The following is a 20,138-nucleotide window of genomic DNA, read 5'->3' as shown; positions in this document are numbered from 1 at the left end:
AGGTACGTTTCCACACCAAAGAAGCATGTGCAAATGTGGACTTCCCCTGTTTTGAAATTCTATTCTATGCCAAAAATCGATAACAACGTCACCTAGGCAATCTGAGTTTCTCAAATATTGCATTAACGCGTTCACACGCAGCGTGAATTGTCTTGCGATAACTACAGGGTATCTCTGAACCAACTTTAGTCGATCTGCAAAAGTTAGGTTTTCGATTTCGGTAATTGGGCGACCATCGGCTAGTAGTAATGCTTTCAACATATCTGGCCAGTTCAGATCATTGCAAGAGAACGTAGCAAACCATGTGGGCGGTCCAAGACTTCGGACCATGGCGATTAATTCCGAACAGCAGCGTTTCCAGTATGATGCCGATCCTCTTATGTTTCTCATCGTGAGATGTATATTATCTACTAATCCCTGTGGAGTATGCTCCCCTTGACGCATTTTACATGATACTGAAATGCTAGCTTTTGCGCGGTAGTATTCAACCACAGATAATGCGAAGAACAAATAATCTGTTCGCTGGAATCGTTTGTCACTGCTAAGAACACGAGCTTGGAAGTAATCCAGTGGTGTTATTGGGATGTCTCGATGCTCTCCAAATCCATTTTTTCCATCCGGGAACAGAAAGAACCAACACAGTTCTTCCATCCTTCTCTCTCTCTCTAGGTTCAAAGGAGGCGCTGTTTTTCTATGTATATTCGCCAGTTCTATCGAGTCATTGTCTTCGTTATTATTAGTATTACTGACTGAGACGACACTGTCGATGTTGGGAACACCTTCGTCAACCGAACGTAACATGCTTGTTTCGAATATAATTTGTGTTTCGTCGGGTTCTGTTCGACGGATTCCAACTGACAGATTTTGCATTCTTTCCACCAGTGGAGATCTATTCCTTCCGGATAGAATTGTTATAGGTGTTAATGAATAGATATTTAATACGTTGCTGTTGCCATCTTTCGCATACAAATTACGACGCAATGTGGCCTGTAAAGCATCAATAGTAGTAAATTTCAAACAGCATGAGGCGCCCCGTAATGGTGCTTTATATCCTTTTGGACCTCTTGCATGGGAGTCAAACAACCAATAGTAGGTGGTCTCCGACTGGTTGTTGCATGATACGGCTACTGATGTATAATTTGCAGTAAGAATTCCGTACATATACTGTTGAAAAAACCTAATCAAACCATTTTTTAAATTTGGAAATCCTTCATCACCGTTATCAACATCAATATGACCATTTACAGCCATTTCATACCCAATGTTAATATTGATTCTGTTGTTATTGAATGATATGAGTGGCAATAATTCGGTAACGGCTAAATAGTCGACATTGACTTCTCTGGGGTCAGGATTACTTCGCGCTTCAATGCAATCACGGTAATATTTGTCTCCTACTAAAAGTACATAATCAACATCACTGGTACACCACGTACGAGGGTCGAGCAAATGAAACGCAACACAAGCAACTGCAGCTATGCCAGTACATTGCTTACCGCGAGATTCAATACTGAACCGATCGCTAGCTTGATGGCACGACCCTCGTAAAATAGTTACATTCTGTCGAACATTCGTAAATCTACTGTTTGATTCCTTATTTCTTTCTGCAACTTCCTTTCTGTTTCTTACAATACAAGGCTCTTCAACAACATCAGCTATTTCCGAAATATTATTGGTAATATCAGAAAAACATGGTCGTACATCTTTGTATAAAGCATTATTTTGTAATAGCCATTGTAAAGCTACACGAAGTTTGCCAACGTCTATTTCAAACTGTTTTTGTCGCTCCAAATTTTCGAGGCTTTCCACTACAATCATTACGCCGGTTTCGTTCAATCTAAGTGGAAGTTGCTCGGCTACTTCGAACACATCGCGGGCAAATAGGACTACCTGACCTTTGCACCAATCCTGACTGAAGCGATTCTGAATTTTCATGATTTTAAGAAACGGTACTATTCTGCACAACATTTGTTTTTCGATTTCCGATAAATCTGTTATCTCCATAGGTACAGGCATGAGTTCCATTTTATTCCAGAATGCCTGTGATGGAACTTTATGTTTTTTAAGATGATTTAGGCAACGAGAACATGTTGTTATCTTCTCTGATTCCAATAGATTTGCAGGAATTAGACTAGAGAAAGGCTGTGTGTGTAAAGCATAACGCTGCTGCGGATATAAAGTCTTGTAACACACAGCACACGGTACATTAGCAAAAATATTAATAGCCGATTTAAAGTAGTCTTCCTGAAGGAGACGTTCCTTTCTCCGTTTCTTAGCTAGTTCACGCATATTTCTTAAACGTGTATTCCTTGATTCCACACGTTCGCTTAGTAGTACTTTTCGCATACGATTTCTTATAACCATTAGACGTTGCGTACGTTCCTCATTGGATTCGTTCGCTAAACGGTAGCGGATTAATCCGATACGACGTAATCGTTCCGCATGAGATTCGTTCGCTAAACGTCTGTGGATTAATCGGAAACGGCGTGATCGTTCCGCGGCAGATTCGTTCGCTAAACGTCTGCGGATTAATCGGAAACGGCGTGATCGTTCCGCTGCAGATTCGTTCGCCAAACGCCGTCGGATTAATGCGAAACGGTGTGATCGTTCCTCCGCAGATTCGTTCGCTAAACGCCTGCGGATTAATGCGATACGACGTGATCGTTCCTCCGCAGATTCATTTTTTAAACGCCTGCGGATTAATTCGATACGACGTGATCGTTCCTCCGCAGATTCATTTTTTAAACGCCTGCGGATTAATTCGATACGACGTGATCGTTCCTCCGCAGATTCGTTTTTTAAACGATTATAAATTCTGCTTAGCCGACGTTCTCTTTCGTCAATCGTTTCGCGCGATACTTTCGAACTAGCGTATTTTCGTTTTACAGACAATCGCGAACGGCGATCGTCGATAGTTTCTTCACGCCGTGTCTTTGCGTTTCTTTCACGTTCTTTAGAAAGACGTAATTGCGTGACTTCGTTAGATTCGTTCGCACGAGACTTCCTCATACGGGATGCATTTTTTGTAGGTCTACCCATTGCTCCAAGCAGACGCGGTTGTTTTGTTTTTACAAACAATTATTGGTCGCTCCACGCAGACGCGGTTGTTTTGTTTTTATAAACAATTATTGGTCGCTCCACGCAGACGCGGTTGTTCTGTTTTTACACACAATTATTGGTCGCTCTACGCAGACGCGGTTGTTTCACTTTTTAATAACACTTGTTGGTCGCTCTACGCAGACGCGGTTGTTTTGTTTTTATTACAAACAATTATTGGTCGCTCCACGCAGACGCGGTTGTTTTGTTTTTACAAATAATTATTGGTCGCTCCACGCAGACGCGGTTGTTTTGTTTTTACAAACAATTATTGGTCGCTCCACGCAGACGCGTTTGGTTTGTTCTTACAAACACTTTTTGGTCGCTTCAAGCAGACGCGGTTGGTTCTGGATTATATAAAAAATATAATAAAGTAATACAAGTTGAAACGGCTCCCTTTGCAGCACTTTTGAAAATATTCAATTAATTATTACCGTAGGTATCAATCAATTGAACACCTAACGTTGCCAGGTTTTCGTTTCAACTGACTACGCGATCTGTCTATGGGCTGTACCTATGTATGTTTATATTGTGAGGTCGATCGCAATAATGGGCTAAGTTATAGTAGATTTCCGTTACATTGTGCGATAAGTTGAAAATAGCTCAATGCAATATACGTACAAAGCTCACGGCAATGTTAAGTGGATCTAATATAACATATATTCACAAATACTTGCAATTTTATCAAAATTTGCATTACTTAATATTCAATTACATTTCCACGCGTCTTTTTATGCATCTTGGCACTGATTCGTATATTCATATCGTTATGATTTTATATATCTCACGTTCTCCTATTTGCTTCGCGAAGCTAATTTTTTTGTTTACAGGTTTTTTTTTCAAGTACATTATACTTTACAATATTGCCAACAATTCTTCATGGGGTTTAAATGAATATTGTTTAATGCCCAGTGTACAATTTTATAATTACTACATTATTCTTCGAGCCGAATACTATTCAACCATGGGAGAATCTGATAACAATTGTAAGTATGATTTTGATAACTTTATTAATGGCAATTAAAGAGTACATGAAAAAAGTAAAAGAATCTGTGCGAAATGTATGTTGTGAATATTTCAGAAACATGCCTGCAGTATATATATATATATATATATCTTTTTGTTTTCTCTATCAGATCAACAAATGTTCAGGGACGTACAGCTGCTGCTGCAGCAGCAACAGGAGCAGCATCACCGTGAGATGCAGCTGCTGCAGCAGCAGCTGCAGCAGCAACAGCAACAGCAGTTGCAGCAACTGAGGGAGGAGCTCCTCCCTCAGCAACAACAGGATCCGCGACCGACGGAGGAGCCCCTCCCTCAGGTGCGACCTGCGGAAATCGGCGAGGAGGCGAGGCCACTGCGAAGTATGTATTACAGATTCTTTTTTATATTATGAATTATTGCCTCGTACAGAGGAATTCAATATTGCCCTGATCAGAACATCTCTGCTGTTCAATATAATTAGGGAAAATATTTACAATAATAATATTTTAATGAATAACATATATATCTAATAATTTCATTTTTTTATATACGTTACAGAAAGAGGAGTGGCGGCCGGCAGGTCCAGGCGCTTGCGGGGTTACCGGGGGGGTCAGGGTAGGGGGGGGAGGGGAACAGGCGGAAGGGGAAGGGGTAGGGGGGGGGCGGGGTAACATTGTTCATTTTTCTTTTTATTAATATTAATATCACTATTTTTATTTTTATTGTTTCTTGAATAAAGTGATTTAAAAAACATGTTATTCGGTGTTCTGCTGTTTTATTTTTATTAACTAACAGTAATTGATCCTTACTAAACCATTGAGATTAAAATATAACTTTACGGCATCCTACAAATATTGTTCCTTTCTCTAATTCCACTAAAAAGTGTGAAATAAAATAATTTTTAACAAAAAAAAAATCCGACTTCAAAATGCGCTAAAAAGTATAAAATAGTTTCTATTTCATTTATATCTGTATTCCACAGCTATTAATACAATCTACTTAATCGTTAAATAGGATACTAAATATATTTCAAAGTTTTCGGAGGCGGCGCAAAATTAAAAATACCCGAACAAACGGTGCTGCTAATAACGATTTGATTGTGGTATGGCAAACTTGGTAATTAATAGGTTGTAAGAGAAAAATTATCGGTCCGGCTGAAAACATTTGTAATTGTAACGATTGTATCAGAAATTGGCAGCACTTCTGATGTACATGCACTATACTGCAGTTCACGAGAGACCATACTTAACTCGCGCCGTTCACCAGGTCTAGAGAGATTTTTAATAACGTGTGTTATTCCCTTCTCCAGTTTGCTTCTTATTATACTTTGCGATCATATAAATGGTGGGCAGAAATATATGACGTACGATAACTGAAAACCGGTGATGATATTGTAAAGTTTCACGATGCAATGAAAATTCTATTATTTTCCGGAAAAACATGATGTGAACGCAATGTAAGAAGCAAGCTGTAAAGGGGAATCACACGCACTATTCAAAATTTCCCTAGAACTACTGATGAGCTGCGCTAGTTAGTGCGGTCACTCGTGAACTGCAGTATAGTTAATTCGCAATCGGTTTGTTGATTCCCGTTGAATATTGTTTACTTGCAATTATCAAATGGGTGATTTATCATAGGTTGCCGACGCCGGAGTTAGGATCTTCCTAGTGGAGGAAAAGCTTTTAATTTTGCGCCGCCTCCGAAAACTTTGAAATATATTTAATATCCTATTTAACGATTAAGTAGATTGTATTAATAGCTGTGGAATACAGATATAAATGAAATAGAAATTATTTTATACTTTTTAGCGCATTTTGAAGTCGGATTTTTTTTTTGTTAAAAATTATTTTATTATTAAATATATAATACATTATCTCATGTAGATATACTAACAACGACATTGTTATTAAATGCATGTTGCGTTATATCTCATGTGGATATAGTAATAACGACATTGTTGCTAAATATATGTTACATAGTATCTCATGTAGATATAGTAATAATGACATTGTTGCTAAATATATATTGCATTATATCTCATGTAGATATATAATAATGACATTGTTATTAAATGTATATTACGTATCTGATTTAGATATCGTAACAATTATATTGCTATTAAATGTATATTACAATATATCTCATGTAGATATAGTAATAATGACAAGGTTATAAAATGTATATTTCATTATATCTCATGTGGTTATAGTAATAGTGACATTGTTGCTAAATAGTATATTACATATATCTCAATGTGGATATAGTAATAAGGACATTGTTGCTAAATATATATTACATTATATTTCATGTAGATACAGTATTAACGACATTGTTATTAAATGTATATTACAGATCTGATGGAGATTTAGTAAATTATATTGTTATTAAATGTACATTTCGGAATATCTCATGTAGATATAGTAATAATGACATTGTTATTAAATGTATATTACATTATATCTCATGTAGAGATAGTAATAATCACATTGTTATTAAATGTATATTACATTATATCTCATGTAGATATAGTAATAATGACATTGTTATTAAATGTATATTACATTATATCTCATGTGGATATATAATAATGACATTGTTATCAAATGTATATTACGTCTCTGATGGAAATACAGTAACAATTACGTTGTAATCAAATGTATACCACATTATCTCATGTAGATATAGTAACAACGACATAGTTGCTAGATATATATTTCATTATATCTCATGTGGATATAGTAATAATGACATTGTTGCTAAATATATAGTACATTGTGCCTCATGTAGATGTAGCAAAAATGACATTGTTGCTAAATATATATTACATTATATCTCATGTAGATATAGTAATAATGACATTGTTGCTAAATGTATATTACATTATATCTCATGTAGATGTAGCAAAAATGACATTGTTGCTAAATATACATAACATTATATCTCATGTGGATATAGTAATAATGACATTGTTGCTAAGTATATATTACAGTATATCTCATGTAGATATAGTAATAATGACATTGTTATTAAATGTTTATTACATATGTGATGTAGATATAGTAACAATTATATTGTCATCAAATGTATATTACAATATATCGCATGTAGATATTGTTACAATTATATTGTCATTAAATGTATATTACAATATATCTCATGTAGATATAGTAATAATGACATTGTTATTAAATGCATATTGCGTTATATCTCATGTGGATATAGTAATAATGACAAGGTTATTAAATGTATATTTCATTATATCTCATGTGGATATAGTAATAATGACATTGTTGCTAAATATATATTACATTATATCTCATGTGGATATAGTAATAATGACATTGTTGCTAAATATATATTTCATTATACCTCATGTGGATATAGTAATAATGACATTGTTGCTAAATATATATTACATTATATCTCATGTAGATATAGTAATAATGGTATTGTTGTTAAATGTAGATTGGTCTGTGGGATTAAATCAGTATATTAAATTTCATCTGATGTAGATATAGTAATAATGATATTGTTATTAAAAGTATATTACATATCTAATGTAGATATAGTAATAACGATACTGTTATTATATGTATGTAGATCTGTGGGAAGGTATCAGTATATTACATTATATCTATTGTAGATATAGTAGTAACGAAACTGTTATTATATGTACATTGATCTGTGGGTAGGGGTCAGTATATTACATTATATCTAATGTAGATATAGTAATAATGATGTTGTTCCCAAAATTACATTGATCTGTGGGAAGGCATCAGTATATTACATTATTTCCAATGTAGATATAGTATAAATGATACTGTTATTCAATATACATTGATCTGTGGGAAGGAATCAGTATATTGCAGGAGATCTAATGCAGATATAGTAATAACGATACTGCCATTATAGGTACATTGATCTGTGGGAAGGTATCAGTATATTACATTATATCTATTATACATATAGTAATAAGGAAACTGTTATTATATGTACATTGATCTGTGGGATTAAATCAGTATATTAAATTTCATCTGATGTAGATATAGTAATAATGATATTGTTATTAAATGTACATTGGTCTGTGGGAATAAGTCAGTATATTAAATTTCATCTGATGTAGATAGAGTAATAATGATATTGTTATTAAATGTACATTGGTCTGTGGGATTAAATCAGTATATTACATTACATCTGATGTAGATATATTAATAATCATATTGTTATTAAATGTATATTACATATCAAATGTAGATATAATAATAACGATACTGTTATTATATGCACACTGATCTGTGGGAAGGCATCACTATATTACATTATTTCCAATGTAGATATAGTATAAATGATACTGTTATTCAATGTACATTAATCTGTGGGATTAAATCAGTATATTAAATTATATCTGATGTAGATATAGTAATAATGGTATTGTTATTACATGCACATTGGTCGGTGGGATTAAATCAGTATATTAAATTACAGCTGATGTCGATATAGTAATAATGGTATTGTTATTAAATGTACATTCGTCTGTGGGATTAAATCAATATATTAAATTTCGTCTGATGTAGATATAGTAATAATGATATTGTTATTAAATGTATATTACATATCTAATGTAGATATAGTAATAACGATACTGTTATTATATGTACATTGATCTGTGGGAAGGTATCAGTATATTACATTATATCTAATGTAGATATAGTAATAACGAAACTGTTATTATATGTACATTGATCTGTGGGATTAAATCAGTATATTACAATACATCTGATGTAGATATAGCAATAATGGTATTGTTATTAAATGTACATTGGTCTGTGGGATTAAATCAGTATATTAAATTACATCTGATGTAGATATAGTAATAATGGTATTGTTATTAAATGTACATTGGTCTGTGGGATTAAATCAGTATACTAAATTTCATCTGATGTAGATATAGTAATAATGATATCGTTATTAAATGTACATTGGTCTGTGGGATTAAATCAGTATATTAAATTACCTCTGATGTAGATATAGTAATAATGATAATGTTATTAAATGTACATTGGTCTGCGGGATTAAATCAGTATATTAAATTTCATCTGATGTAGATATAGTAATAGTGATATTGTTATTAAATGTATATTGCATATCTAATGTAGATATAGTAGTAATGATATTATTACCGAGATTACATTGATCTGTGGGAAGGCATCAGTATATTACATTATATCCAATGTAGATATAGTATAAATGATACTGTTATTCAATGTACATTGATCTGTGGGAAGGGATCAGTACAATGCAGGAGATCTAATGCAGATATAGTACTAACGATACTGCCATTATATGTACATTGAACGGGGGGAAGGGTACATTATATTACATTATATCTAATGTAGATATAGCAATAATGATATTGTTATTAAAAGTATATTACATATCTAATGTAGATATAGCAATAACGATACTGTTATTATATGTATGTAGATCTGTGGGAAGGTATCAGTATATTACATTATATCTATTGTAGATATAGTAGTAACGAAACTGTTATTCTATGTACATTGATCTGTGGGTAGGGATCAGTATATTACATTATATCTAATGTAGATATAGTAATAATGATGTTGTTACCAAAATTACATTGATCTGTGGGAAGGCATCAGTATATTACATTATTTCCAATGTAGATATAGTATAAATGATACTGTTATTCAATATACATTGATCTGTGGGAAGGAATCAGTATATTGCAGGAGATCTAATGCAGATATAGTAATAACGATACTGCCATTATAGGTACATTGATCTGTGGGAAGGTATCAGTATATTACATTATATCTATTATACATATAGTAATAACGAAACTGTTATTATATGTACATTGATCTGTGGGATTAAATCAGTATATTAAATTTCATCCGATGTAGATATAGTAATAATGATATTGTTATTAAATGTATATTACATATCTAATGTAGATATAGTAATAACGATACTGTTATTATATGTACATTGATCTGTGGGAAGGTATCAGTATATTACATTATATCTAATGTAGATATAGTAATAACGACACTGGTATTATATGTACAATGATCTGTGGGGTTAAATCAGTATATTAAATTACATCTGATGTAGATATAGTAATAATGGTATTGTTATTAAATGTACATTGGTCTGTGGGATTAAATCAGTATATTAAATTTCATCTGATGTAGATGTAGTAATAATGATATTGTTATTAAATGTATATTACATATCTAATGTATATATAGTAATAACGATACTGTTATTAAATGTACATTGATCTGTGGGAAGGTATTAGTATATTACATTGTATTCAATGTAGATATAGTAATAATGATATTGTTATTAAATGTTCATTGGTCTGTGGGATTAAATCAGTATATTAAATTTCATCTGATGTAGATATAGTAATAATGATATTGTTATTAGATGTATATTACATATCTAATGTAGATATAGTAATAACGATACTGTTATTATATGTACATTGATCTGTGGGAAGGTATCAGTATATTACATTATATCTAATGTAGATATAGTAATAACGAAACTGTTATTATATGTACATCGATCTGTGGGATTAAATCAGTATATTAAATTACATCTGATGTAGATATAGTAATAATGGTATTGGTATTAAATGTACATTGGTCTGTGGGATTAAATCAGTATATTAAATTTCATCTGATGTAGATATAGTAATAATGATATTGTTATTAAATGTGTACTACATATCTAATGTATATATAGTAATAACGATACTGTTATTATATGTAACTTGATCTGTGGGAAGGTATCAGTAAATTACATTGTATCCAATGTAGATATAGTAATAATGATATTGTTATTAAATGTACATTGGTCTGTGGGATTAAATCAGTATATTAAATTTCATCTGATGTATATATGGTAATAATGATATTGTTATTAAATGTATATTACATATCTAATGTAGATGTAGTAATAACGATACTGTTATTATATGTACATTGATCTGTGGGAAGGTATCAGAATATTACATTATATCTAATGTAGATATAGTAATAACGAAACTGTTATTATATGTACATTGATCGGCGTGAAGGGATCATTATATTACATTATATCTAATGTAGATATAGAAATAATGATATTGTTATTAAATGTATATTACATATCTAATGTATATATAGTAATAACGATACTGTTATTATATGTACATTGATCTGTGGGAAGGTATCAGTATATTACATTGTATCCAATGTAGATATAGTAATAATGATATTGTTATTAAATGTACACAGATCTGTGGGATTAAATCAGTATATTAAATTACATCTGATGTCGATATAGTAATAATGGTATTGTTATTAAATGTACATTCGTCTGTGGGATTAAATCAATATATTAAATTTCATCTGATGTAGATATAGTAATAATGATATTGTTATTAAATGTATATTACATATCTCATGTATATATAGTAATAACGATACTGTTATTATATGTACATTGATCTGTGGGAAGGTATCAGTATATTACATTGTATCCAATGTAGATATAGTAATAATGATATTGTTATTAAATGTACATTGGTCTGCGGGATTAAATCAGTATATTAAATTTCATCTGATGTAGATATAGTAATATTGATATTGTTATTAAATGTATATTGCATATCTAATGTAGATATAGTAGTAATGATATTATTACCAAGATTACATTGATCTGTGGGAAGGCATCAGTATATTACATTATATCCAATGTAGATATAGTATAAATGATACTGTTATTCAATGTACATTGATCTGTGGGAAGGGATCAGTACAATGCAGGAGATCTAATGCAGATATAGTACTAACGATACTGCCATTATATGTACATTGAACGGGGGGAAGGGTACATTATATTACATTATATCTAATGTAGATATAGCAATAATGATATTGTTATTAAATGTATTTTACATATCTAATGTAGATATAGTAATAACGATACTGTTATTATATGTACATTGATCTGTGGAAAGGTATCAGTATATTACATTATATCTAATGTAGATATAGTAATAACGAAACTGTTGTTATATGTACATTGATCTGTGGGATTAAATCAGTATATTATATTACATCTGATGTAGATATAGTAATAATGGTATTGTTGTTAAATGTACATTGGTCTGTGGGATTAAATCAGTATATTAAATTTCATCTGATGTAGATATAGTAATAATGATATTGTTATTAAAAGTATATTACATATCTAATGTAGATATAGTAATAACGATACTGTTATTATATGTATGTAGATCTGTGGGAAGGTATCAGTATATTACATTATATCTATTGTAGATATAGTAGTAACGACACTGTTATTATATGTACATTGATCTGTGGGTAGGGATCAGTATATTACATTATATCTAATGTAGATATAGTAATAATGATGTTGTTACAAAAATTACATTGATCTGTGGGAAGGCATCAGTATATTACATTATTTCCAATGTAGATATAGTATAAATGATACTGTTATTCAATATACATTGATCTGTGGGAAGGAATCAGTATATTGCAGGAGATCTAATGCAGATATAGTAATAACGATACTGCCATTATAGGTACATTGATGTGTGGGAAGGTATCAGTATATTACATTATATCTATTATACATATAGTAATAACGAAACTGTTATTATATGTACATTGATCTGTTGGATTAAATCAGTATATTAAATTTCATCTGATGTAGATATAGTAATAATGATATTGTTACTAAATGTATATTACATATCTAATGTATATATAGTAATAACGATACTGTTATTATATGTACATTGTTCTGTGGGAAGGTATCAGTATATTACATTGTATCCAATGTAGATATAGTAATAATGATATTGTTATTAAATGTACACAGATCTGTGGGATTAAATCAATATATTAAATTTCATCTGATGTAGATATAGTAATAATGATATTGTTATTAAATGTATATTACATATCTAATGTATATATAGTAATAACGATACTGTTATTATATGTACATTGATCTGTGGGAAGGTATCAGTATATTACATTGTATCCAATGTAGATATAGTAATAATGATATTGTTATTAAATGTACATTGGTCTGTGGGACTAAGTCAGTATATTAAATTTCATCTGATGTAGATAGAGTAATAATGATATTGTTATTAAATGTACATTGGTCTGTGCGATTAAATCAGTATATTACATTACATCTGATGTAGATATAGTAATAATGATATTGTTATTAAATGTATATTACATATCTAATGTATATAGTAATAACGATACTGTTATTATATGTACATTGATCTGAGGGAAGGTATCAGTATATTACATTATATCTAATGTAGATATAGTAATAACGAAATTGTTATTAAATGTACATTTGTCTGTGTAATTAAATCAGTATATTACATTACATCTGATGTAGATATAGTAATAATGATATTGTTATTAAATGTATATTACATATCTAATGTAGATATAGTAATAACGATACTGCCATTATATGTACATTGATCGGTGGGAAGTGATCTTTATGTTACATTATATCTATTGTAGATATAGTAATAACGAAACTGTTATTATATGTACATTGATCTGTGGGAATGTAGTAGTATATTACATTATATCTAATGAAGATATAGTAATAATGATATTGCTATTAAATGTACATTGGTCTGTGGGAATAAATCAGTATATTACATTATATACAACGTAGATGTATGTATAAATGATACTGTTATTCAATGTACATTGATCTGTGGAAGGAATCAGTATATTGTAGTAGATCTAATGTAGATATAGTAATAACGATACTGTTATTAAGTGTTTATTACATATCTAATTGAGCATGCCGGGGGCCTCTCCCACCGGCAGCACGACTTCAGAAAAGGGCACTCCACGATTAATGCGATCGCCGAGGTGATCGGGGCAGTACGCCAGGCCGAAACCGCCTGTCATAAGGCTAGGCCAATAGTACTCCTCGTGACCCTCGACGTGAGGAACGCGTTTAATTCGGCTAGGTGGAGCGACATGCTCCACGCGCTCGAGCGGTCCTTCAGGGTACCTCCGTATCTCGCAGAGATGATGAGAGATTACCTGAGGGACCGCAGGCTGTCGTATGTGACAGCTCAGGGCACCAGAATGAAGGACGTCACCGCCGGAGCGGCACAGGGGTCAGTGTTGGGACCTGACCCCTGGAATGTCATATGGACATGCCCAATGACGCGTTCCTCGTCGCATTCGCCGACGACGTCGCCGCCGTCATTACGGCACGGAGTCCCGAGTTGGCCCAACTTACGCTTAACCAAGTTATGCGCAGGGTCAACGGGTGGATGGAAGAACACGGTCTCCAGTTGGCTGCTGCCAAGACGGAGATCGTGATTATCACAAGGAAAAGAATCCCCACCTCCATCACGATGATAGTCGGGACTCAGCCTGTACAGACCAGCAGCTCTGCGAGGTACCTGGGGGTGATGCTGGACATCCGGCTCACCTTCTGGGAGCATATTCGCAGGGTCTGCGACAAGGCCGTACAGAGTACGGCGGCTCTGAGTCGTCTCATGGCGAACGTGGGAGGCCCGAAGCCGTGCAAGAGGAGACTCCTGTTGACGTCCGTCCAGGCAGCCCTGCTTTATGGGGTAGAAATCTGGGCGGACGCTCTTAGGGCAAAGAAGTACCGGACTCGGATGGCCGCCGTCCAGCGCCGCGGGGCACTGCGTGTTGCGTGTTCGTACCGCACAGTGTCCGAAGACGCGGCGCTAGTTGTTGCCGGCACGATCCCGATAAATCTGCTCGCCCAAGAGCGAAAGGAGATATATCTCCAGAGTTCTGAAATCGGGCGAGCGGACGCCCCGGAACAAGCCCGCGAGCGAACGATCGGGCGCTGGCAACAGCGTTGCGACGCTAGTCCCAAAGAACGGTGGACCCGGCTCCTGATCCAGGACCTGGGCCAGTGGTCGTCGGGTCGCCATGGCGAGGTGACCTTTTACCTGACGCAATTCCCGACAGGACACGGGTACTTCCGTAAGTACCTGTTCAGGATGCGGAAGGTAGGGTCACCTCACTGCTTGCTTTGTGGCGACGAGGAGGACGATGCGCTCCACACCTTCTTCGTCTGCGATTATTTTGCGGACGAAAGGAGAGGTGTGGAGCGCGCCATCGTCGACAGCATCACCCCGGAGAACATCGTCGGGGTGATGCTCAAAAGCCAGGAACGGTGGGACGCTGTGGCGCGGTATGTCGAGTACATACTGCGCCGCAAGCGTGAAGAGGGCTGACTTGAGGCACTCCACTCGCGACCCGAGACGCGCCGCTAAGGCGTAAATAGCACAGCCCCGGAGCCGAAGTAATGCTAACGCGGTTCCGGCTCCGGGGGTTAACTGTGGGTATGGAGGAGGGGTTTTAGTGGGTATACCCGGAAGCAAGTACTTCCTTCCGGGGGAGCCCCACACTACTCGGGTGTGGTCGTACCATTTGGTAGCCCCCCGGGTGTGCGGAAATGCCTATCCCCTCCTCCTTAAAAAAAAAAAAAAAAAAATTTCTATATCTACATCAGATGTAATGTAATATACTGATTTAATCCCACAGACCAATGTACATTTAATAACAATATCATTATTACTAGATCCTCATTAGATATAATGGAATATACTGATCACTTTCCACAGATCAATGCAAGATTGTAACAATATCGTCATTACTATATCTACATCAGATACGTAATAAACACTTAATAACAGTTTCGTTATTACTATATCTACATTAGATATGTAATATACATTTAATAACAATATCATTATTACTATATCTACATCAGATGAAATTTAATATCCTGATTTAATCCCACAGACCAATGTACATTTAATACCAATATCATTATTACTATATCTACATTAGATATAATGTAATATAATGATCCCTTCCCACCGACCAATGTACATATAATGCCAGTATCGTTATTACTATATCTACATTAGATATGTAATATACATTTAATAACAATATCATTATTACTATATCTACATCAGATGAAATTTAATATACTGATTTAATCCCATAGACCAATGTACATTTAATAACAATACCATTATTACTATATCTACATCAGGTGTAATTTAATATACTGATTTAATCCCACAGACCAATGTACATATAATAACAGTATCGTTATTACTATATCTACGTTAGATATGTAATATGCATTTAATAACAATATCATTATTACTATATCTACATGAGATATAATGTAATATAATCATCCCTTCCCACCGATCTATGTACATATAATGGCAGTATCGTTATTACTATATCTACATTAGATACGTAATATGCATTTAATAACAATATCATTATTACTATATCTACATTAGATATAATGTAATATACTGATCCCTTCCCACAGATCAATGTACATATAATAACAGTTTCCTTATTACTATATCTACAATAGATATAATATAATATACTGATACCTTCCCACAGATCAATACAGTAAAACTTGGATATATGCAACAAACATTGGGACCCAGGCGTTGCATATATCCAGTCGAGGTGTCGAATCTCGGGTTACACGCGACGAGCAGCCAAGCGTGAACGTAGAAAAGGACAGACAGTGGTGGAAAGAGAGAGGTCCGATGATCAAAGGAAAGAGCAGAAACGTATCGGTGTGACTAATACTAATTCAACTATAAAACTTTTTTATTTTTGACTTTTTTTTACTGAAACTTTTACTGACGCATTGGTGAAATTTTTCTGATTAAAGTGATACCAAACACGATATAGTTTGAATTATAATTACTTGCTAAAATTGATGTTAAAAGTTGGCGAAAAGCAAAGGAGGATTGGAAATGAAAACCGGTTGCGGCGTCGACTCGGGTTTCAAACGTTGCATATATCCAAGCGAGGTGTCGATTCTGGGTATTTAAACGTTGCATATATCCAAGCGAGGTGTCAATTCTGGGCATTTAAACGTTGCAAATATCCAAGCGAGGTGTCGATTCTGGGCATTTAATGTTGCATATATCCAAGCGAGGTATCGATTCTGCGTCCGTACAAATCGTTTGTACCGTGCCGCGTTACCTATTCTACGTTCGTACACAACATGCGACGTGTTGCATGTTGCATGTTGCATGTTGCGTGTTTCATGTATCTTTGGTGTACGGCCTGTCTTATACATATGTAGTCGAGGTGCCAATTCTATATTGTTTATTTTATTATTATTGTTTATTTATTCTATTATCATTCTGTTATTACTGTTAGCTTGTAAATTACTTTAATTTTCAATGGGAAGAACCTGTCCGGTTTCATGGAAATCACGGGCTGTTCCTAACATCATAAAGCACCTAATTTTCAGTCCGTAGTTCCGCTGCTTAGAAATATTCTGAACTGAACCGTGGCAACAATAAGTTTATGAAGCCATCGACCAGTTTAGTACTTTGCTAGAAATATTTTCATGTTGATTGTCTACCTCTATTGCCTCGGGATTCGTATATTTCATTTTCGGGTTCTTTATTCTCAATATGTTTTGTCAAACTCGAAACACTTCCTCAGTTTATTGCCCGCCACGGTCACTTCGCAGCCACCTGGAATTTCCTCGACGTCACAGGGGTAGCATCGCTACCTGAGATTACCGTTACTCGAAGGCGGTGACTATCATACCACCACTGCGAAATATGTTTAACCAATGACAAAAATCAGGGGAAACCGATTGTACCAATCCGAGTAGGGCACCCCCGCCAAAATCACCCCGTCCGAGGTGACTTAAATGAAAAAAATTGTTACCCGGCACCAGAATCGATCGAACTGTCGATATCAAGTAAAAGTTGCAAGTGTGTAATATGTCTGCCAGAAAGAGGATAAATTTGTCCTTAGAGGATCGTTTGAAAGTGTTGGAAGATTTGAAACATTTTAGTATTTCGCTTGTTGCGAAAAAATATAATGTTAACCGATCAACGATTTGGAGGATCAAATATAACGCACCAAAAGTGATGGAGTTTGTGGACAAAGGGAAGATCCAGCGAAAACGAAGAAGAGTGAAACCATCGTTATATGATGCATTGGAGCAAAGTTTGCTGGCATGGTTTATTGAAAGAAGAACTGTTGGTGATTTTATATCCAATGACGTAATTATGCAAAAAGCAAGGGAATTGAAGGACAGTATGGGGTTGCCGTTGGATTTTAAAGTTAGTAGGGGCTGGTTAGATGGATTCAAAAAAAGACATAATATAGCTTTAGTGAAAGTGTACGGGGAAAGTGCAAGTGCTGATGAAGATGCCGCGATAAGATTTTGTAATGATTTTATAAAATTACTGGAAGAAGATGATAGTATAAATATAGATAATATCTATAATATGGATGAAGCTGGTCTTTTATGGAAAGCCTTACCATCAAAGACCTTGATAGAAAGAAAAGAAAAGGTCGTAAAGGGGTATAAAAGCCGCAAGGAGCGAATCACGGTGGCACTATGTGCAAATGTATCTGGGACGCACAAGTTGATGCCCCTAGTTATTAATAAATTTGAAAATCCGAGAGCTCTGAAGCATTGTAAAAGTAATCTTCCCGTCATCTTCAAATCTCAAAAGAATGCGTGGATGACACAAGTATTGTTTCGTGATTGGTATGAAAATTATTTTAAGCCCAGTGTACGGGCATACCAGCTAAACAAAGGAGTGACTGGAAAAGTTATTTTGTTATTGGACAATTGCGCAGGACATACAGTGCCGCCTGAATTATTGGATGCAGATAATTTCAAAATTATGTATCTCCCGCCAAATACCACCAGCTTAATTCAACCCATGGACCAGGGCATAATAGCTAAACTCAAATGTCTGTATCGCCATAAAACATTAAGGAAAACTATTACTTACCCATGCGGAATAAGTAAATTCCAGAAGCAGTTTACATTAAAAGATTGCATAGAAATACTGCACGAGTCATGGAGCGAAGTATCTGCGAATAATATTATTAATTCATGGAAGAAAATTATTCCAAGTCAGGAGGATTGGTATCAACGTGCTATGAGGGAGGACATAAGCAGTTTTACAGGTGATACATACAGCCACCGAGATATCACAGAATTTTTGTCCATTTGTGAACAAGAAGAAAGAAGAACACACACAGACGAGGGAGATGAAGAGATACAAGAAAACGTAGAAGAAGAAGTGAATAAACAAGAGGAGCGGCAACGTTTATATGAGCGTTTGGGGCGAGATTTAACACAAGAAGCGCCTTTTCTTCAAAAATTCTTTAAACTCATCAAAGACCAAGTATTAGGTAATGTTAATATCCATTCTAAGTACAGTTGTATAATTTTATAAAAGTTATAAACATAATTTTCATATTACTAATTAATTTTTATTTTTTAGGCACCGATGATTAACATACTCGATGATTACCGATGATTGCCAAGCTCTTTGATCGTAAGGCTTTCCATAAACAAGGCCAGCTTTCTCCATACACTTTCCTTAATTTATATTATGTCTCTTTTCGAATCCATGTAATCAGCCCTTATTAACTTTAAAATCCAACAGCAACTGTTCGTGCGTTATTTTTTTTCAAATATATGACAATACATATTATAATGTGCAGTTTTATTATTATTTTCATAAATAAATATAATTCAAATCATATCGTGTTTGGTACCATTTTAATCAGAAAAATCTCACCAATGCGATAGTAAAAGTTTCATTATGAAAAAGTTAAAAATAAAAAAGTTTTATCGTTCAATTAGTATTAGTCACACCGATATTACGGTCGGATCATATTACACGGCTTCCTCGCCGAGCGGCTCGGTCCGGCTTAGGCGGATCCCCCCAAGTGGAGGGGATAGCGATGTTGCATATATCCAGACAAACTTCTGTTGCATATATCCAAGTTTTTCTGTATACATATAATAACAGTATCGTTATTACTATATGTACATTAGATATGTAATATACATTTAATAACAATATCATTATTACTATATCTACATCCGATGAAATTTAATATCCTGATTTAATCCCACAGACCAATGTA

At 34.2% G+C, this 20,138-nt stretch overlaps 1 protein-coding gene across 1 annotated transcript; it reads left to right on the top strand.

The window, feature by feature from the left end:
* Positions 1-4,060: 4,060 nt before the first annotated feature.
* LOC123988633 (jerky protein homolog-like) lies at positions 4,061-19,500 on the top strand. Its single transcript, XM_046289380.1, has 4 exons — positions 4,061-4,082; positions 4,233-4,460; positions 17,994-19,394; positions 19,487-19,500. The coding sequence occupies exons 1-4, from the start codon at positions 4,061-4,063 to the stop codon at positions 19,498-19,500; spliced, it is 1,665 nt and encodes a 554-aa protein (XP_046145336.1).
* Positions 19,501-20,138: the final 638 nt, after the last annotated feature.

The sequence above is a fragment of the Osmia bicornis genome, unplaced genomic scaffold (genome assembly GCF_907164935.1).
Source record: "Osmia bicornis bicornis unplaced genomic scaffold, iOsmBic2.1, whole genome shotgun sequence".
In the NCBI taxonomy this organism is placed as follows: domain Eukaryota; kingdom Metazoa; phylum Arthropoda; class Insecta; order Hymenoptera; family Megachilidae; genus Osmia; species Osmia bicornis.
Note: the sequence above shows the minus strand (reverse complement) of the source record. Positions and strands in the feature narration are given on the sequence as shown.

Bases quoted from the DNA above. Each gene is read 5' to 3' on its own strand.
- LOC123988633 (XM_046289380.1), top strand. From the start codon at position 4,061: ATGGGAGAATCTGATAACAATT. The intron at 4,083-4,232 runs GTAAGTATGATT...TTTCTCTATCAG, and splicing joins GGGAGAATCTGATAACAATT to ATCAACAAATGTTCAGGGAC. The intron at 4,461-17,993 runs GTATGTATTACA...ATTTGTCCTTAG, and splicing joins GGAGGCGAGGCCACTGCGAA to AGGATCGTTTGAAAGTGTTG.